Raw genomic sequence first — 22131 nt, forward strand, 5'->3', positions numbered from 1 at the left:
AGGGCATTGCTATCGTATCTAGGGTTGCCAGGTCGGAACCATCCAAAAACCTGAGAAAATGGGGGCGGGCCCTAGTGGTGTCAGGGGGCGGGCCCTAGTGATGTCAGGGGGCAGGCCCTAGTAACATCACAGGGCGGGCCCTAGTGACATCACAGGGCGGGCCCTAGTGATATCATTAAACATGATACATTGTATCAACCACAGTTGCTTGGAGCATACCATTAAAAAAAAATTCTCTGGAGATTAAAATAGAAATCTTTCCTAAAATAGGGTGTTCCTAGGTCCATCTGAAGTGACAAGGTCATTCTTTCTCACAAGCTTAGGGTGATGCAAAATGGAAATGGACTGCCTTCAAGTTGATCCCAGATACGGTCTTCATGGTAAGCAGTACTCAGACAGAGATGGTTTACTATTGCCTTCCTCTGAGTCTGAGAGGCAGTGACTGGCCCAAGGTCACCCAGGGAGCTTCATGGCTGTGTGGGGATTCAAACCCTGGTCTGCCAGGTCACAGTTCAACGCCTTTAGGGAACATTTAATCTAGCTTACTTGCTTCTGGCAAGAACGGTTTACGTGCCTCAGGCCAGGCCATTATTGGAAGAAAGGAGCTTAGTGTTGCAGAGATGTTAGATGGGAGCACAGATAGATGCCCCTGAAGGCAGCAACTGTAAGCATGCTTATTAAGGAACTAAGCCTCATAGAACTCAATAGGACTTACTTCTGAGTAGATATGGTTGCAGCCATGTTAAGGACAAGGGAGGGCATTCTAGGCAAAACAGACAAATAATTGGGTGTCAGAACAAATTAAACCAGAACTATCACTAGAAGCTAAAATGATGAAACTGAGGTTATCATACTTTGGACACATCATGAGAAGACATGATTCACTAGAAAAGACAATAATGCTGCGAAAAACAGAAGGGAATAGAAAAAGAGGAAGGCCAAACAAGAGATGGATTGATTCCATACAGGGAAGGGTGACTTCGCTTGTGCCTGCTTTTGAGACGGGCTCCCGCCTCAAAAGAAGCTTATTCAGATATAAATCAGTCAGAACATTTTTTTTTGACTGATGAAATTTCTCCCGGGCAGGGAGAAACGTAGAGATCAACCTCAAAAGCTTGTTTTTGTTGGGAGGACTGGATTTCATTAATTTATGAGAAAAGGTCCAGCCAGCAATGCCGGACGGACTTCCGAACAAGCTCTATCTGATTAATGCAATACGTTTATCTTTTCTTCAAAGAGAAAACGGACTAACAGGCAAGCACCCTTCTTTCTATTATTTTTTTTACTTGGTTTAAATTGTTGTAGCAAAAAGAGATTTGTCAAATGAATCAGCTTTAAAGAACTTCTGGGTGAGCTATAACTCTTCTCTGTTATTCACAAAATTAACAGCTTATCTCTGTTTCTATTGCAAAAAGCTGTCCTGGAAGTGCATTCTAAAGATATAAACAGAAGAGGGATTTCTATTCCGAGGAACATTATATTGTCTGGGACTATTCTCTTTTTGGTCTATTTTATTTTGACGAATCTGCTTCTTCACGACGCCTCTAACTGTTTTGATGCTGGGAACTAAATTTGTTTTGTATTCTTGAACATAGAGAGATAAGGCAGGCTGCACTGTTTATACTGTGATGTCATCAAGCCTGGAATATTAACCCAATTGTTGCTGAAATAAGAAGTGGTTCTTCTTTATTTTTGTTTTGTTTTGTTTTCGTGGTTTTAAAAATGGCAATCAAGAAAGTGGCTGAGAATCTGGAAGTAATTATGTTTCAGAAAATAATGGATGAGATTGAGATAACGAAACAAACCCTGCGACAGGGCAGTAAGGAGCTGAAAATTGAACTGAGCAAAATGACGCAGGAGCTTAAAGAAATAGGGGATCCTGTGAGAGAGGAGAATGAGGTCAGAGATGAGAAAAGAAAAAATAAAGGGAAGATACAAGCCCTGGAGATTGGAACAAATGTGGAATTGGAAAAAGATCTGGAGTTTATGGATATTAGAAATAAAATCTACTGTTTGGAATTTAACGTTATCTCTGAAGAAATTAATGAAGATATTAGAGATAAAGTTATCAATGGCTTGGATAATCTTCTGGACTGGAATGACGTGATGGAGCTTGATATAGAGAAAATCTATGGAATTAACTGCAGCCATGTGACAGTGGAAAAACTCTCAAGAGATGAGCCAGTGCATTTTGTAAAAAAGAAGAACAGAGATATGACTTTACAACAATATTTCAGCAACTTATTCAGAATTGATGGCAAGAAAATATTTGGGATAGAGGAAATTCCCATCAGACTCTTATTATATGACTATGGCTATGACAGCAAGATTATTATGGAATACTGATAATGGAAGATTGGACACTGAAATTACTGGACTTAGAAGTTGGGTCTTCTAAGTTGTTATTCCAGGTTGCTGTTCATTGCCTGGAATAGATTCAGCTGGATTTTTTTTAAAAGCCTAGGCATGGCATCATTCCCATCTGTTCCAAGGAAATTGGTTGCTTTGGATAGCTATCCAACTTCTCCCCCCCCCATATACACACACAAAAACAAGGCAATTTATAGTATTTTAAAAACAAACCCTTGTAAAATGTAGGAAGCACTGAAATCAAGCTGCCCGCACTTCCTAAAAGTCCCAAGTTCCTTTTTTCTTTTTTGCGATTAAAAAGCTTTGTGTTTTAATATTTGCTACTTGTAGCCCTTAAATGAAATGAAACCCCAGAGTTCTAGTGCAACAGGAAGCAGACTCCCCTGCTGAGCAGGAGGAATTTTATTTATCCTAAAGAGGGGCAAAATATGGCAGCCAAAGGAAGCCAGTTCTTTTTGAATGCTGAGAGGCCTGTTGGGAAGCTTCCTTACGCAAAGGAAAATGACGGTGTTTTCACACTCTCTTGCTGGAGATTGGCCAGCATCCTTTCCATTTTAACTGTGGAAGTTTCCCCAAAATAAATTATATAAATTTCTACCCCACTCATCCTCCCAAAGGAGCCCAGGGTTGCCAAAAACAAAGTAGCAAAACAATACAATTTTTTAAAAATTAAGAACTAACTTGTTCCGTCAGTGGAAGGATTTCTGCTTGCACAACAGAACTGCCCCCTCCTCTCCTTGCATGTGCTCTGCTCCCTCCCCACATATGCTCTGGAGGGTTGGAGGAGCCCCCATAACAGATTTACGGGGTGCACAGGGCACAGGAGAGGGGGGAAAGTCGTGTTGCAGATGCAGAAATCCTTGTGTTGATAGAATGGGTAGTGGGATACTCCCTGGTAGTTTTGAAATCCTACTTAAGAGTTCTTTAAACTATTAACTTTGGCATGGACTGTGCTGATTTTTTCAGATATGTGAAGAAAGAGCAAAGGTTGCTTAAAGCTTGTATTTCAAATGAGTACAAATTCTAAACTCAGCCTTTTTTGTTCTTTAAATCCAGTTACTACAGTGAAAGCACCTTGTTCATTATTTCTGTTTCTCTCTTATAAAGAGTAATACTAGGATTTCGAGGCTCAGGGCCTGAGAATGATTCTGTATCTTTAAGAGAAGAGAAAATTCAGCCAAGTGCAGGTTTTCTTGCAGCACTGTAATGGGAAAAACCACAAGGTGAAATCCTCCCTTCCCCCGGCACAATTAAAGATACAGTGTTTGGTCCAAGGTCACCCAGTGGGCTTCATGGCTGGGTGGGGATTTGAACCTGGTTCTTAGTCCAACACTGTAACCCACTGGTGTTGGGAGACAGGACTGTACATCTTCAGACTGGGAGGGGGGAGGGGTACACCAATTTGATTGGACCTTTGCATTAAGAAAAAAAGGCAACACCTCCCTGTCTGCAGGGAAAGGGATAGTCGCAGATGTGATTTTGCCACGCACCATTTTTTTTTCAATTAACAGAGACTAAAATAACAATTACCATGGGGGGGGGACAAATTTTTTGGAGCTTACAAAGGGGGCCCCGTACTCATAAAAATTGGGAAGCATTGGCTTAGCTCATGGGAGCCCAACAGCGAACGACCAGGGAGGAGTAAAGCAGCTGTGATCTCCTCTCCCAATGCTTGCATTCTTGTGCATTTACGCTAAGCCATGGTTTGGCTTACTTTGATTTGTGAACCAGGCCAGTGACACTTTAAATATCATATTAGTGTACCTTTTGTTGATGATATTGCAGAGTTTTGTCCAAGGGAGAAATAATCTCTCAAATGTTTCCATAAATGGTTATAATAGAAGGCATACTCTGAATGTTAATAAACTGCTGGGAAGAATAGACTTCTCTGGGATTATTGTCTTAATTAGGAACATGAAATGGAAGGAAAGTAAAAATTGTAGCAGGACAACATTAAAGATGAATTGTGACAAGCATTATTATTTGCAATGCATGCAAGATATTATCCTTATGCTCATCTGTGAATGTCTTGACCAATTATATTCCTTTTTTCAATACCGTGCTAGAATGCAGTCCCAATATTTTTCATTTTACAGTGTTCCTTACAGCCTGCAAATCTAAAACCATCCTGCTTGCTCAAAGTATTTAGAGCAAACAGGGGAACCCTATGTTTGTAGAAGAAATGGCAGATTCTCTTCTTAGGGGAAGGGCTGTAGCTCAGTAGCCAAGCACATGCTTTGCACACAGAAGGTTTTTGTTCATTCAGCAGCACCTCCAGGAGGCCTGGGAAAAGACCACCATCTGAAACAATGTGTTGCTTTTAAATGTTTTTATGTTGTTGAACACCGCCCTGATGTTTTGCAAGAGGGCAGTACTGTATATAAATATTTTTATCAATCAATCAATCTCTGGAGAGCTGCTGCCAGACAGTGACAATACTGAGCTAGATGAACCAATGGGCCGACTTGGTGTAAGGCAGTTTCCTATGGTCCTAATATGAATAAAGGCTCCTGAGGACAAGCTCATATGTTCAGTTCAGATCCAGAGAATGAGATGGAGGCACAAGCAGCTGCTAAGAAATAATAGATCAGGTGTCAGCTGATGATAGTAGTTTCAGGTTATTAAATAGCAGTTACAGGCATAATGTAAACCAGTCTTCTCCAGCCTTGTACCTGTGGCCATGCTGGCTGGGACTAATAGGAGTTGTAGTTCAAAACATCTGGAGGGCACCAGACTGGGGAAGACTGATCGAAACAATGGAGTGTATAACTTGTGCTAAATAAAATCTTAATCAGGTTGTTACCTGACTTTTTTTATAAGGTACAGATAGAACATTTAAGGCCCATAGGCTGGATGTAGTTTGCAAATGCCAGCTTTAGTTTGCACTGCCCACATGGTGATAATTTCAGGGGGAAAGGGGGTTGTTGAACTTTTATGCAGGAAGTGCTTTCAAATACGCTACCTATTTTTTCCTCCAGTTAGGAACTTAATATTTAGGCCATGATTCATTACATTTTCAGGTTTTGCAAAATAGGAATGGGACTAAAAATGTGTTTACAGGCATACCCCGCTTAAAGTCGCTTCACTTAAAGTCGTCTCGCTATAAAGTACATGCTCCATACTCCACCATACCCCACTTTAACGTACGCGCTGCACAATAACGGACACTTAACATGACGCCGCTGCCATCTAGTGGCGATTGCAGTGCAGTACATGCATAGATAATTGCTTCACTTTAAGTACATTTTCACTTTACATACATGCTGTGGTCCCATTGCGTATGTTAAAGCGGGGTATGCCTGTATATGATTCCATGTATTGCTAAATTAGCGGCATAGCTGATTGCAAAAAAATGTGTGCATGAGAGAGAGCAAAAACCACTCTCTGAGGTTTTACAAGCTATGTCTCACAGATGCAATGCCATTATTCATCTGTGTATGAAAAGCTATCATTATGTGGATGGGCTAAAGTAGGCAAGAAAGGAAATATTCACATGGTTTGCAGGTGACAGACTAATTTTGTAACTGAAAGCATTCACTGCAGTACAAAAATACCTTTCTCAACAGAGACTGGAGGCGCAGAGCAGCCTACATACAAAGCTGAGAGAGCTGCAAGTATTGATCAAAATCATTACTTCAGAAAAAGATTTGTCAAAGGATTTTGCCTTATGCCACTGTCAAGGTTCTGAAGAGCTAAGCTAGCAGGGAAAGGGGAGCCTGTAAAAATACATTCAAGTTTTTAAAAACATTTTGTTCTATGCATTTAGGTACTTTTTTTGCTAAGAATATTTTGAATATACAAAACTGAATTTTAAATTGATTTTTCAGAGAGATTTATAAATAAAGCTGAGTAAAAGAAATCCTATTTTAAGAAGAGTGTACCGAGCATCTAGATGTCGCTGACATATAGGTCAGATCCAATGAACGAGGATACACGTTCCATGAGCCCAAAGGGGGTTCATAATTGGTGTCATTTTGTGAGCCTAACCAATTCATTGGATCTCTCCCACAAAATCTGGAACCATTGGCCAAAATAATGAAACCCAAATCCATTTCTGTTGTACTTACAAAACAGATAGGAACATAGGAAGCTGCCTTATACCGAGTCAAACCACTGGTACATCTAGCTCAGTTTTGTGAACATGGACTGACAGCTGCTCTGCAGGATTTCACGTACGCTTCTCTCCCGCCCTACTTGGAGATGCCAGGGATTGAACCTAGAACCTTCTGCATACAAGGCAGATGATCTACCACTGAGCTACAAGCCTTCCCAAGATGTGCTATAGTTTTTGTAGAACACACCCATGAGTCTTGACTGATGGTGATTACTCACATACACACAAGTGTATGCTGACATATATTAGTAGCTGCACAGAACTGTTTGGTGTGGGATCGTGTTCAACATACTGATCTGAAAATGTTCATGAGAAAGAGGGGACCAAGAGCTCCTGACTTGTCAACAACAGATAGAAACAACATAGATTCTAGCCACTGTTCTTCAACCTTGGGTCCCCAGATGTTGTTGGACTACAACTCCCATCATCTCTGGCCATTGGTAAGCTGGCTGGGGTTGATGGGAGTTGTAGTTTTTTCAACATCTGGGGACCCAAGGTTGAAGAACAGTGTCTTAGGCTGTGTTGCAGGTGCTTACTCAGCACTGAAGATAGATTGTGAAGCAGACTTCAGAAGAGATAGTGGAGTGGGCTGGTGACCCAATATAGCAGGAGTTGCCAACCTGTTACTTGTGGGCACCTTGGTGTCTGCAAAGACCTCCACTGGCCCAGCAGATAGCCCAGAATCTGAACTTTCATTTTTTAAAAAATGAAACCCTCCTAGATGGAAAGTTATGGAGCAAAATGTGCAGGTACCCTTCAAATGATTTCTGTGAAATATGCCAGCCTGGCTGCTTCTGCCTTTCAGTGTTATTAGTCAATGAGTGAAGTCAGAGCTGTGATTGATAAGTGAATTTTTTAAACACCAGACAATAGGAATCCCTGGGGTCATAAAGAGCTGCTGCTTTGCCCCCCCCTTTTAGTGCACTTTTCACGCATCTGTCTCCCCCCCTTAGAATCTCCATAGTTTGCCCTTCCTTTTTCCTCAACAACCAGGATGCATCTTTCCTGTGCTGGGTTCGCCTGAGATCAGGTAGTTATTTTCTGCAAACACTACTACACAGTAAGTGTAGGTGTTCAAGGATCCCCCTCCCTCCCAAAGGCAAATGTGAAAACTTTGCAGAGAGTTTTCGGCATGTCTCCTGCTTTCTCATTAAGAATTCATTGTATAGTTAACTTACAGTTGTACAATGGTATACTTGTCTACTCAGATGTGTTTTATAGGGCTTACTTCTAGGTAAGTGGGTAGACAATGGCCGCCTACAGTTTGGTTTAGCATTGGAATTGGGGGGAAATGGGGGGTTGCCTTTAACAGTTATATGGCAGGCAGAAATTCAGCTGGTCAAGCCTTTTCTACTATGGAAATATTATTATTATTATTATTATTATTATTAATGACATTTGTATACCGCCCCATAGCCGAAGCTCTCTGGGCGGTTTACAACAATTAAAAACAAATATACAATTATGGGAAAAGCTTCACAGTGACTACTTCCTAATGTTGTATTATGCCATGTCCCCATGGCATAATGGGCCTGTAGTCGGGCACTCCTTCAGATGGGCTGGGTCTCCATCCTGATTGGAGGCATCCATTGGAGGCAACAGCTGTCTGTTGTACTCAGCAGCTGTTCAGCCTCAATGTCGGAGGCCAGCTTGCTCCAGGTGCAGATAGCCCATCCTGGACCTCATCATAGGACCCTGCCCCCTCATTTTGTGAATGGTGCCCCTAACCCTCTCTCACAATATGAAATGTGCTCTCTGGTCCAAAAAAGTTGGTGGCCTCTACATAGAGATCCATCTTTCTGAGCAGGTGAAATGTATTTAATGTGGTTGAGAAGTGGTTCAGGTGTGACCCTCCCTTGCATTATGCAGTCAATCTTGTTGTCCTGTTCTCACCGGGCTCTTTACAGAGGCAAGAGACTTCCCAGCAGAAACACAAGTGAGAGCAGCACACGGGCAGTATCCAGGGTTAATCCGAAGTCAGAGTCCAGAGTCTATCCCAAAACCAAGGGGGGCAGGCAAGAATCAGGGTCAGAAGCCATACAGTCTATAAGCAATGCAGGTAAGGAGCAAGGGAAGAGCCAAGTTAGGCCTGGGGTCCATAGGCAATCTATAGACATGGCAGATCCAAGAGTATAGATGATGTTCCAGTAGCCTTTCCAGCCTAGCACTGAGGTTTTTATGCTGGAGCTGTTGAACCACACCCCAAACCTCAGTGGACTCCCAATGATCACTTGCAGCCAGACCTTTACTCCCAAGGAGTCCTTTACTCCTGAGGATTCTAGGCCTATAGTCAGACACTCCTCCGGGTGAGCTGGGTCTCCATCTGATACCGGAGGCAACAGCTGTCCCTTGTACTCCGCGGCTGTTTAGCCTCGTTGTAAGAGGCTGAACTTGCCGCAGGTGCAGATAGCCCATCCTGGACCTCATCATATGACCCTGGCCCCCCAGCTTCAGATGGAGCCTGAGTCAGGGCTGGGTTCAAGTCCGGAGCCTCCTAGTCTATCTCCAACAAGGACTCCTCTGATGAGGACTCTCCTGGTTGGGATCTGACAATTGTGAATACAGTTCTTTCCCCTTAAAAAAACAAAGGGAAAAGTTGCATGTGACACTTGCCTCAAAAGTGTTATCTGCATGAGGAGAAGGTTACCTGAACAATGCCTCCACTGTATATAATAAATCCCATCATTGGCTCAAGTACGTATGAACTGAGCAAAAATATTAGGACAAAATATACCCCCCTTTATATGTTAAAGAGAGCCAGTGTGGCTTAGTGGTTAGAGTGTTGGACTATGACCTAGGAGACCAGGGTTTGAATCCCCACATAGCCATGAAGCTCACTGGGTACTGGGTGACCTTGGCCCAGTCACTGCCTCTCAGCCTCAGAGGAAGGCAATGGTAAACCACCTCTGAATACTGCTTGCCATGAAAACCCTATTCATAGGGTCGCCATAAGTCGGAATCGACTTGAAGGCAATCCATTTCCATTTATATGTTAAATTATTAAGACCAGTGTCTGCCCTTTCTTGTGAGTTTTCCTTAAAGACATATTATCAACCACAATGCTTTCAGGTTCACCTCAGCAATTTCTGAGCAATTGCCTAAATCCTTTTTGCTATTAGACAAAAAATCCCAAAAAACTCAACCCAAATAGATCACCTGGAATTCTAAGGAGCTGAGCTACAATATATATTGCCTCACAAATTGAAATCAGACTGTTCTGGTCATAGTACTTTGTTTCTTCTGCCATGTCTGTAAATAGTTTAAGATGCTATAATTGCAACTCCAAGTAATATGAAAGGATCTATTTATGTAGAATGTTTGGCAATTCAGAGCTATGAGTTACAGTAGATGACTGAGAATACAAATCAAGTAAGTTGCCTGATTAAAGCAGTGCTTCTCTGGTGGACATTTATTATTGGTGTCAAGCATTACTTAGAAGAAAGCATGAAAATGTTGTGCTAGTATTTCCAGTCTTTTATTTTATAAAGCTTTAATTCTTATTCACATGTGTTCTCCAAGGTCCCTTTAACCAAATTTCAGTAACAAAATCCTCCCACATTTAAATCATCACACAAAGGTCTACTTCTATAATGACTTAAAATTTACATTATAAAATATATATGTAGCAGATTGAAATGCATGCCAGAGCTACCTGAAATATCTGGCCCCAGTGTTTAAGTTCTGTAATGCTTCTCATGCCCATTCATCTCTTAGTATCTTAACCACATATGGCCAGAAGACAGAAATATGTTAGGGTTGCCAGGTTCCTGGCCTGAGACTGATCCTGTATCTTTAGGAGAAGAGAAAGTCAGCAAAGTGCAGGTGTTCTTGCAACCCTGTAATGGGAAAAACCACAAGGTGGAATTCTCCCTTCCCTTTGCACAACTTTTAAAGATACAGAAGACCTCTTGGAGGCCGGGCCTGGCAACCAAGAAGTCTTCTGTATCTTTAAAAGTTGTGCAGGGGAAAGGAAGAATTCCACCTTGTGGTTTTTCTCATTACAGGGTTGCAAGAACACCTGCACTTGGCTGACTTTCTCTTCTCCTAAAGATACAGAATCAGTCTCAGGCCAGGAACCTGGCAACCCTAGTTATGCTCTGTTTTATGTGCTTGTGAGGAGTCAGCTTGCACAGCCACTGCTGGTGGTGCTTGGAATTGTCATCTTTGTTGGAGTACCTATTTGGCCCTGGTGTGGAGGGATCAAGTGGTTTGCCTTGGACAAGGTTATTTCTCAGCACTAGCTTCAAAAGAGAGGGGGGCATCATGGGGTGGGAGAATGCAGAGGAGGTAGAGGAAGGGAGTTGGATCTGTGAGGTCTTCTGCAAGACCAAAGAGCACCTTTCTGTTAGCAGTGCAGACCAGACCATTTACCCTAGATATTCCTAGGATCACCGTACATCCTTCCCATGGTGTAATGAGGAAAGGTTTTTTATTAACCTTCACCACCTGGAAGGACCATAGTCTTACCTGGTCAGTCTGGGATTTCAGGGAGGTGGACAGCCGGCTCCAGATCACACTAAAGCCAAGTGGCAGAATGTGGATGTCCTTCTAGGTCCAAACCTTCCTTTCTTGACTTTCAGGTATGCTTTCTTAAATAAGCTAGGGCATGACACTTTAGAAGTGCATCTGCTTACAAGTGCAGGGTTGCATTGCTAATTGTTGCTTTATGAATACCTTGTTTCTGTCTGTCTCCTGGACAATGGAATAAGTGCTTCAAACTTAACACTCTCCATTCCAATAGAACATCCAAATACAAAGGGTATATGGCTTGAGGAAAAGTTCAGTATAAATGTGATTTTGACTTGACAGTCCCATTTATATCAAACTCTTCCTCAGAGCAACTTTGAATGTTCTGCAGCACAGAAAAAACTGGTGAGGTAGTGTGGAAGGCACTCATTTCCCCAAACCCAGGAGAAAGCATCTGTGAGAGTCCTGGCTCTGATTCTGCCAGCCCTCTACTGTGGCATCAGGTTCAGTGGCTCCTGTCTGCCAGCCAGTGCTCACCAGTATCAGGTTCAGAGCCAGGAACCTGGTCTGTCTCCTTAGTTGGTGACACTGTAGCCTCCGATTTGGTCTTCTGGCCACTGCTAGACTCTGGGGTCATAACACTGAAGTCTGAAGTGTTTCTGTCCTCTCAGACCTATTATTTAAATAGAAGGGGGCACATATCACATCAGCCAGACATTTTAAAATAAACAAACTCCACCAATTTGCATTTATTTACCAGAGAAGCAGTATACTTTGAGGTCTGTCGCAGGAAAACAAATATTGCTGTGGTATACTTTTGAAAGAGAGTGTCTGATTAGTGAGTCACTGCTTGCTTTAGCAGATGTATGACGTAGACTGAGTAGGTGTATTTTCAGGGATGGGGGAGAATATCTGCTAAATCGGATTTAGTGCCGGATTTTGACCGAATTCGACAGTCTGCTATCTTTTCAGACAGGCACTGATTTCTTGTGGCCATGGCTGTAGTTGGCATGGATTTCCCCCCCCTAAATCCCCCTCATTTTACATAATTATCTTCGTAATTTCTTCTAAGTTGCTACTGTGTATATATTACCCAAAAAAGTGTTATTATTGCCATACAATGCAAAAAATATTGACTGCCTGCTGTAGTAGTAATAAGAAATGAAAATACCCTCCCCCACATTAAAAAATGTAAATTAATCACTTGTTTTTTTCAAAAGCCTAGGCTGGAAGGAACACCACTCCAGACAGTAGTAGACAACATTTGGCTAGAAATATAACACACAACATTTCGGCCTGTCAGTTGCAGCAGCTTGACTGTTGTTCTGCAGTGCCTTTTGTTTTATAATCACAAATTTTAAAACATTAATGAAATAAAAGACTAAATTGCAGCAGCTTGAGCTTGACTCGTCGTGGTTCTGCAAATAAGGTCAAGGAAGGGACAGTGGCCCAGGCTTATGGTGTCTGCCAGTGCATGTGTGTGTGTGTGGCTCACTGAGCTGTGGGGTGGTTCTTCAACATTGACCTCATTACAAAATTGGCATTGCATAGTTCATGACCACGACACAAACATTAATGCAACAAGCAGGCAGGAGAAGGGGAAAAAAACCCTAATCCCATTCATAACTACTTCTTCACACCAGTGCCACGCACACACAGTCAGTCACAGTCATACACATTCAAGAACTCATCCTTTTTTTCATTCAGTTAGCCCGAGACAAGAGACTCAAAGGCGATTATCTGCCTCACTGATGTCTAAGTAGGAAAAAAAACCCACATGGAACACCGTGTTCATTTGCATAAGTATTTACGTTAAAAAATGTGCAATTGTTTTCGCCACCAAAAAAAAGTGGCTGAAATCACCCAAACTCCCACACACACAATACATTGAATCGGCAAGTGCCAAAGCAAGTGGGAACAAAAAAAAAGGGTTGATCGGGATCAAACAATGAGCTATCGGAATACAAGCAAATTGGAACTAGGCAGCGAACCCCATTCCTAATATTCAGCAGCAAAAAAAAATTAAAGTGTTGGGTTAGACTGGATGTTTTCAAAATGATAAAATGTGTATGTGTGTGGGACATTCTAAACTGATCTGAGATGCCAGACTGAAGTTCAGCTTTGTATACCTGTTTTAAACATTTCCATGTTCCTTATGATTGTGAGATACATGTTTTCTCTTACATTTCTAGAGATACCAGGTTTTTTTCTACCTTTGTCTTTCAGTTGTGTACTGCTCACTACAACCTTCTAAGTAACATCATCTTTGATATTTTTGGTGATCAAGGGTGTCAAACTTTCAGAAAGGAATGCTCAGCAACGTCTACAGGGCTTGTTTCACACTAATTTGACATAATACATTTGCTCATCTCTGTGAGAGCAGCACAGGGACAGTCAATCCAATTTTTGATAGACTGTCTGACTGTTAACACTAGTGAGAGCAGTTTTGATAATCTGAATGAAGTGACTCTCTGGGTAATTTGTTTAACAGTAGAAAAAACATTTCTTTTAAATCACCAACTGAAGAAAAAGTAGTCTTCTAGTCTAAAGTAAGAACCAAGAACAGTGATTATTTCTCTGTCAGACCAGGTTCACATCCACATCATACATTTAAAACATTCTTATACCATTTTAATAGTCATGGCTTCTACCAAAGATTCCTAGGAACTCTAGGTGCTGGGAATTGTAGCTTTCTAAAGGTCTCCTAACAACTCTCAGCATCCTTTGTACTTTCCGAGATTCTTGGTGGGAAGATGGGACTGTTTAAGTGGTATAAGAGTTTCAATGTATAGTGTGGATTTGGCCTCCAAAGGCCTAGCCATCCACATATTTAAATTTTTGACACAGGTTGTCTCCATACTGGGTTTTCTGATAAGACTACCTTGTTCAAAGCAGAGAGGGGGAGACAACTACCCATGCAAATCAGAATAAGATAATTCGACAATTATCTTGCCCGAGCCTCTCCTCTTCCGTTTCAATGGGATGATGTCATTACTTTGTCCTGAAAATCAGCATATTCTAGAATGCTAATTGCGATTGAACTGAAACAGATGATATATTAGCTCATCCTGGCAAAACAGGCTCTTCTCACAGTCCATGGGTCTACCAGTTAAAGAGGGAATGACTATGCATCTGTGAATTCATCCACTTTGGTATACATAGTATTCCCTCCTCCCACAAGTCTCAGTTCCAAGGTTGATTTTCTCATAGGAAAGGCTGTTCTACTCCCAGGTGGGAGGGTTGTGCATGCAGTCTGGAAATAGTTCTGCTGTCTAGCTATCTGCAAGCTTCACAGTCTTTTGAGATCTCAGATTCAGTCCTAACTCTTTCCAAAGTGCCAGTCTAAAATCCCTGTGCATTGAAGTCCTTTTGTTAAGCAAAAGGTACAGTTGGAGAGGCATCTATTTTATGTGAAGAATTTTAATAATGCCAAAGGGAAGCTTAAAGTTATATATGCTAGTTCATTTCTTTTGATCTTTTGCAATAGGCAACTGAAGGGTTGTGAGTGAAAGATAGATGGTAATTGTTATTTACGTGTGTATGTGTTACATCTGCTATTTTAATTTAATCCTCAGGTCCAAGTTCTTCGGAATGCTGGGGAAGAGGTGACCCTAACTGTATCCTTTCTCAAAAGAGCACCTGCATTTCTCAAACTGCCCCTCAACGAGGATTGTGCGTGTAAGCATTATCTATTATTTCCAAGAAACAAGTCATAATCTATCACAGGAGCCTCGGGGCCAATTCACATCACTACTTTTTAAGCCTATTTCAATAGCGAGCTGGTGTTTTCAGCCAGTTCACCACACTGAGCTTGCCAAACGTTCAATCAGGGAGTGGGGGAACAAGCTGGGAAAACTGGAAAAGAAGCCAATAAAGGTAATTCTGTGAATTGCTCTTCCTTTGTTAAATTTCCAAATCTCATGCAGACACAGTGTTTTTGTTTGTTTATTTTTGTTTGTTGAGAATGCGCTATTAGCATTCCGTTTTAACTTTTTGCTTTAGAAATAGTGCTATGCTTTCAACTGATTACAAATTGCTTTCAGTGCTGTTAAAGTTATTTGACACACTTTGTCCAGAGTATTTACATTTCATTTTTAGATTAATCCTTAATGGCAGAGAGTTAGAGAATGGTTGGCATTTACCTCCTAACTTGGCAAGTGAGAGTGAACATAAATATCTTGAGAACTTTTTAACTTTTCAATTTAAATTTCAGCTATGGGCTTGAACAGATAGATCTGTTTAAGTGAAGATTATTGGAGTCCATAGTGATTAGTATTTTGTTTTAGTTCAACCAATTAAATTGATTATTCTCACTGTGAAATAGCAGAAATAGAGAGACAGCTGCCTTCTTATTATCCTTTTAATAAATGATAGGGGCTAGTGCATAGCTTCCAATGGCTCACTCTGTGTGCCCTAGTTGCCCTATAATGGTTATCATCAGGATTTCACCCTCCTTTTCATTAGGAAAAGGGCAATAATTTAAAACAGCTTTGACAGACTGCAGTTAGGTAAATAACCTTTTGAAATTAATTTGAGTAGCCTCAAACCCATGAAGTTATTCCTGAAGTAGTATTATACAGCCACAAGAGTGGCTATTTACTATAGTCAGCATGGATTTTTTCACATTTTGCAATGTTAAATTGAAAATACCCCCATGCCATTTTGCTGCTTCTCATAAGCGCATTTCAAAACAAAACTTTACAAAACCTATAGTCCTGAACTCAGAAACACTTGCTTAACAACCCTCTAAATTTTCATGGTGATATACAAAACAGAGAATTGAGAGTTTGAAATGTAAAAAGAAAAAGAAAAAAAAACAGAGCCCGTTTGGACTTTTTTCTGTCAGAGTTCTCATCATTTGTTGAAATTAATTAAAAATCAACCATGTTCACAGAGAACCTGTAATCCTATTAATGACCTTGCCCCATACTCTGACTTTCTTCTTCTGCAGTTTAAAAGTTAAAAAATGCCTGTCTCATTTTTAATTCATTTAAGAAATTTAGCATTGAACTTAATGATAACATTGGGCATGCTCAATAAGAACTGTCAGTGTTCTAAAAGCCAGACTCACAGCTGGCCACACCCACACCAGACCTTTATTTCACTTTAGACAGTCATGGCTTCCCTCAGAGAATCCTGGGAAGTGTAGTTTGTGAAGAGTGCTGAGAGGAGACTTCTATTCCTCTGACAGAGCTCCAGTGGCCAGAGTGGTTCAACAGTCAGCCTCTCTTCTGAGGTCTGTAATTCTATAAGGGGAAAGAGACGTCTCCTAGCATCTCTCAGCACCCTTCACCAACTACACTTCCAGCATTCTTTGGGGGAAGCCATGACTGTCTAAAGTGAAATAAAGATCTGATGTGGATGTGGCCACTCTGATTGTAGCTCTGTGAGGGGAATAGAGCGTTTCCTAGCAACTCACAGCACCCTTCACTAACTACACTTCCCCTCCTTCCCCTTCTTCGTCCTTCCCCTCCTCTCCCCTCTGCCCTCCCCCTCCCTGTCCCCTCCCCCATGGTCAGTTTTACGTATCCTAAGCATGATTGCACAGGAGTAAATCCCACTGAACTCAATAAGCATGCAAATTATCAAACCTGCCTTCCCCTCCTTCTCCCTCCCATCACCTCCCCCTCCTTCTGCTCCACTCGACCTCCTTCCTTCTCCTCTCCCCTCCTCCCCCCCATGGTCAGTTTTACCTATCCTAGCCATGATTGCATGGGAGTAAATCCCTCTGAACTCAATAAGCATCCAAATGATCAGACCTGCCTTTCCACTCCTTCGCCTCTCCTCTCCCTTTCTTTCCTCCCCTCTTCCTTTTTCCTCCTCCCCTTCCCACTCCAGGCATCCCTCCCCATGGTCAGTTTTGCCTATCCTAAGCATAAATGCAGGGGAGTAAATCCCACTGAACTCTATAAGCATGCAAATGATCAATCTATTCTCAGTAAACATGCACAGGATCCCATTTCTTACCTCCTGGATTGAAAAGCAGAGAAATTCACAAATAGGCAAAAACCTTGAGGTTTAAGAACGTACCTATAGCCAACAGATATTTCTATCCAACTTTAAAAAGCAGGGAAATTGGACAGCTATAGTGAATGCACCAGGGGAGCAGGAGACCTGACCTCCTCTCACATGTTACTAAATTCTTCCAAGCTACAAAGGAAGTAGATTGGACTGTGAAAGACAAACCCAAGTTGGGTTATTATTTTTATAAATGTGTAGGGCCGTACAATATCTCAGAGAGAAGGTCAGGTCTGCTTTTTGCCTGGTGCCATGATTAAAGTGTGTCTTCTCAAGACTTGTCACGCCTTGAGGTACTGGGGTACAGAAAACGCAGATAAGACCATGGGAACATACCTTCTCTTAGAAAAGAAAGTACTATAAAACCTGGCCTTTTATACACAGCTGTAGTCAGGAGACAGAGGAAAAAAGGGGGGCAGTTTCAAACTACTCCTGTATTACTATTTGGCTCTTATGCATAAAGCAGACTTTATAAACTATTTCAATAATTCTTAAGCATCTTCCAAGCTAGATCTAAGCATATGTAAATGATGATTTCAACACATTATAATCATATTTTAAGCCATAATCCGGGTCTTCCCAATATTATTATTATTATTATTATTATTATTATTATTATTATTATTATTATTATTAATTGCATTTATATACCGCCCCATAGCCGAAGTTCTCTAGGCGGTTTACAACAATTAAAAACATTAAAAACAAATATACAAATTTTAAAAAAACACATTTTTAAAAAGCAATTACATGCGGCTTGTTGAGACAAGTCAGCTCCATAAACTGACAGTCTCTTGTTTCAACAAACTCTAAATTAAAAGTAATTACAGTTTGTCCAGGTTTCTATATCATGAAACACAGTGGTTAATCTAAAATGGATGTGAATGCTTCAGAACTTCTTCTCTATACCAGAAGAGGAAGAGAGAAAGGTAGTGCTTGAACCTGAGGTTATATGTGGCTTGTTTTCATAATGCTGAGCCATACATTACATCCAAGCAAGCCCAGTGAGCTTGATGGGACAAATGCTGTAATACAATACAGATAAACAGTGTTCCAGGATTTTTTCAAATAAATGAAATGTCTGGTTGTCAAAAGTTGATAAAGCTACACGTCAGACATGGTTGACTACAAAGAAAATGTTCTTTCCTTCCGTCATTTTTGGTAAGCTTCACATGCATGGCAGTTTTGTGAGCAGATACATTTAGCACCCTTGTGGTACAGTGAAACACCCCGTAGAGCAGAGACAGCATTTGTGTCCTATGTATAGCTGAATTCTAACCTTGACAAAACATATGTCATTTTTGACTATGAAGTGTGTGTAGCTCAAGAGCCGCAATACACTTCTGCATGTATTTATATTTTTATATTTTTATTAGGCATTCCTAGTGATCAGAGTAGTGGTACTTCTTCGCCTTTGTGTGACAGTGGTTTACATCTTAACTATCATCCCAATAATACGGTAAGAGAAGTATTTTTTTTCCCTTACTGTCAAAAGCTGGAAATGTACCACACATTACTGTTAACTGAGAAGTTTGTGCAATGTATGAGCATGTCGGCATTGTAGATTAGGCAAGTTGAAGCTGAAAGTTGTTTCACTTAAAAGATATTTGAAATCGTATTTTTATCCTAGTTATTCTACTGCAAAAAAAGTTAACATTTCTGAAAGCATGCAATGAAATGGCAAATAGTCACTAGTTTTTTAAAAAAATGTTTTTTGCTGAGAATACACCAATTTCTATAGTAGGTAGATGTTATATCAAATATGATAGCAAATCATACTGTAACAAGTTTTTCTTGTGATGCAGCAATAGGTGGAGAAACACAATGTTTGCTTCTGTCTTAGTAATGGAATGAATTCAGATTGAGACCAGAACTGCCCAGCGAATTTAAAGACTCCATTATTTTCACACCATTTGAGTCTATATGAAGATTACAGACTTTCAAATGTGGCCCAGAAATGTCTAAAGGGCCTCTAGCCCAAGTGTGACTTCATTAGAGATTCACTGGGAACCTAAAGAACTTGGAACTTGTCATGACCCTCCTGTCATTAACTGGGTTTTCCCCACTGTCACTGCTCACTCAGGTGACTCAGTGGTAGTGGTTGGTTAAGCAAAAACTGACCACAACACTGTGCAATGTATCTGAAACATCTGGACCTGTTGGGAATTACAACTCCCAAAGCTATCTGAATGTCTGACTCACTGCACATGGGTCTTTGAATTTAGCCTGTGCCTCACCCCAGTCTGGATGGGATCCTCTCTGCAGTCACTCTCCTACAGTAAGCTATGCAAAGTTGAATATTGATGGGTGAGAGGTTTGATCCAATTGGGTGAGAGGCACAGGAACCAATGTGTTCTCATCACTGGAAACATGCAAGGGCCAATTCTGGGCATCCAATATTTATTTGCATGTCTTTTCTTCCTCAGAATCGAAATTGAATGTGAGCTGGAGGGGTGCTTATCCATCACTCCTCTGGATTTGAATTCAAATTACATTAGTGGACCCACAATAAATTTTAATTATGATTTTTTTCATGCACAGTTTAGTTTTACTACTACATCCAGACCTGAACAAGGTCCTTCAAGATTGATTTCTTCATGCTGTCAAACAATCTGGAAACAAAACTAAGTTTCTGTGTTGTAAAAATGGTATCAGCAGCCAATCTCATGGAAGAGGCTTTTCTTCATGCTTTCTTTTCCTGAACATCACTTAGCAATACATCATAGGTGCTGACAGGCCCAGAGGCTCCAATAAACACCTGAAATGTTGCAGCATTATTCTGTCACATCCTGCCTCCAGAACTGACTGGGCAGATTCACTCAAGAACATTTTGACACTTCTTGCTTCTGTGGCGGCTAGAAATGTTTCACTGATAGCTTTTCAGCACAATCCTTATAAAATTTCCCTCCCCCTTCATGTTTGTGTGACCTCAAAATATTGGAAAGAAAATGTTTCAAATATCAGGATATTTTGGTGGACTGGGGTGTTTGTTGTTCTTTTCACAAAGCTATCCCTTCTGCCATTGTTGCATTAAAAGAAATGAATATATGAAGCCATTTAAAGCAGCTTATGGATAAAAAAAGGAGGACACACTCCTGTACATGCTAGTTATTCCCACAGTGATGTGAGACAGAGCTTTGCTGCATGAATGAAGTGCTTTTTACTTCCATTGCCAACAACAGTAAAGGGGCCTTATATTCATGTGTGAAGAGGAGAGGATCATAGATTCTAGGATATGACAATGAAATTAGAAGCAAGCTTGATTCTTAGTGGCTGAGGTCAATAGAACTGGGTACAGATATAACACTCACCACAAGGATGTCCCTAATTGCACCCTGTATGGAGCTGTCGACAGGTGACTCTGGGCTTCAGTGCTCTCTGGCCTCATCATGACCAAGGGTACACAGCCAGTCTGGAAATTGTTGGGTGTGAGGATGGGATGGGAAAAGGAGAGTTGCCACCACTGTCATTAATAGATAAAAGACTCAGACAAACAATGCTGAAGCCTTTTCCACCCCACGGGAGGCAAGCTAAACAAAAGAGATGAGTATTCTGGATTTGGTGGGGGGAGAGAAGTTAGGCAGAGATTGTAAGTGATGGAACTCCACCGCTCTGTGGAGGAGGGAGAATAAGAGAGAAAGTAAACTTTGGGTCTGTATTATACAGCCATGAGAGTGGCTGTATAGTTTAGCCAGTGTGGATTTTTCACATTCCGCAATGTTAAATTGAAAATACCCCCATGCCATTCTGATGCTTCCCATAAGCTCATATAAAAGCAAAACATTACAAAACCTATAGTCCTGAACTCAGAAACGCTTGCTTAACAACCCTCTCAATTTTCATGGCGATACACAAAACAGTCAGAGAGAATAGAGAGTTCAAAGTCTAAAAAGAGAGAAAAAAACCCCAGAGCCCTTTTGGACTTTTTTCTCTGAGAGTTCTTATAATCTGTTGAAATTCTTTAAATATCAGCCATGTTCACAGAGTACCTGTAATCCTGTTACTGACCTTGCCCCATACTCTGACCTTCATCTTCTGCACTTTAAAAGTTAAAAAAATGCCTGGCTGATTTCTAATTACCGTATATTCCGGCGTATAAGATGACTTTTTAACCCAAGAAAATCTTCTCAAAAGTTGGAGGTCGTCTTATACGCCGGGTAAAATGGCGGCCGAAAAAACGGCGGGAAAATTGGCCAATCAGAGAAGCTTGGGGTGATAAAGAAGCAATGGCGGTCATAGGAACGCACCAGCAAGCACAAAACAGTCTCAAACCAAAACTCTGGGGCCACTGGGCTGCGAGAGCACGATTGGGCTCAGCAAACGAGGGAAAGAATGAGCCGCAGCTGCGGGCTCTAAAGGCAGTTGCGGTAGGCTTAAGATGCCGCAGACGAGCTGGGGGAGGCGGAGCAACCCCCCCAGATAGGGGCTCTGACACAGAGCCGCAGCTGCAGGCTCTGGAGCTGCCGTGAAAAAGGTAAAGTGGCAGCAATACTGAGAGCAGCAGCCGCAAGCTCTCAGTTAATTCTAGGTGGCTTGCTGAGGGGGGGAGAACCGCAGCCGCGGTCTCCCGTAACGTCACTGAGCTTCAGGAGACAAAGGAAGCCGTATGCACAGGCTTCTTATGTAGGGGTGAGAGAGCCGCAGCCGCGGTCTCCCGTAACGTTACTGAGCTTCAGGAGGCAAAAGGAAGCCGTATGTACAGGCTCCTTATGTAAGTAAGCCGAAGAAGTCAGGAAAAAATGCCGCGGAGCGGGCCAGGAAGCCGCGATCGCAAGCTCCTGATTAGAGCTGCGTCAGCCGCCAGAGAACAAAAGGAGCCGCAGCCGCAGCCTCCCTGAAAGCCGTAGGCAATTTACTGGGGGAAAAAATGAAAGGAGCCGCAGCCGCGGTCTCCCTGAGAGCCGTTAGGGAATTTCCTTCCTTTCAGCTTTAGAGTGAATTAGGAAAAGTTTAATCCACTTGCGCTGTTTTATGTTTACATGTTTGATGACAAACAGCCTTATGTTTATAAATGACAGTTTTCCTGCTAAGTACCTGCATGTCATAAGCAGGGGTAGTCTTATACGGCGAGTCGTCTTATACGCCGGAATATACGGTAATTTAAGAAATTTTAGCTGGAACTCTATGACAACGTCGGGCATGATCAGTAAGAACGAACTGTC

At 41.5% G+C, this 22131-nt stretch overlaps 1 protein-coding gene and 1 non-coding gene across 9 annotated transcripts in view; one reads left to right on the forward strand and one right to left on the reverse strand.

Moving 5' to 3' along the window:
* SNTG1 (syntrophin gamma 1) overlaps positions 1-22131 on the forward strand; it is a 468099-nt gene that overhangs the window by 305039 nt on the left and 140929 nt on the right. For all 8 annotated transcript variants that reach the window (XM_061598525.1, XM_061598581.1, XM_061598554.1 and 5 more), the window contains 2 exons: positions 14527-14629; positions 18346-18428. In XM_061598525.1, the coding sequence (XP_061454509.1) occupies positions 14527-14629; positions 18346-18428 (186 nt within the window). The remainder of the gene's footprint in view (positions 1-14526; positions 14630-18345; positions 18429-22131) is intronic.
* On the reverse strand, positions 6566-6640 carry TRNAT-UGU (transfer RNA threonine (anticodon UGU)). The gene has a single exon. It is a non-coding gene; the product is annotated as a tRNA-Thr (tRNA).

This window comes from Rhineura floridana, chromosome 1 (genome assembly GCF_030035675.1).
Source record: "Rhineura floridana isolate rRhiFlo1 chromosome 1, rRhiFlo1.hap2, whole genome shotgun sequence".
Lineage (NCBI taxonomy): Eukaryota > Metazoa > Chordata > Lepidosauria > Squamata > Rhineuridae > Rhineura > Rhineura floridana.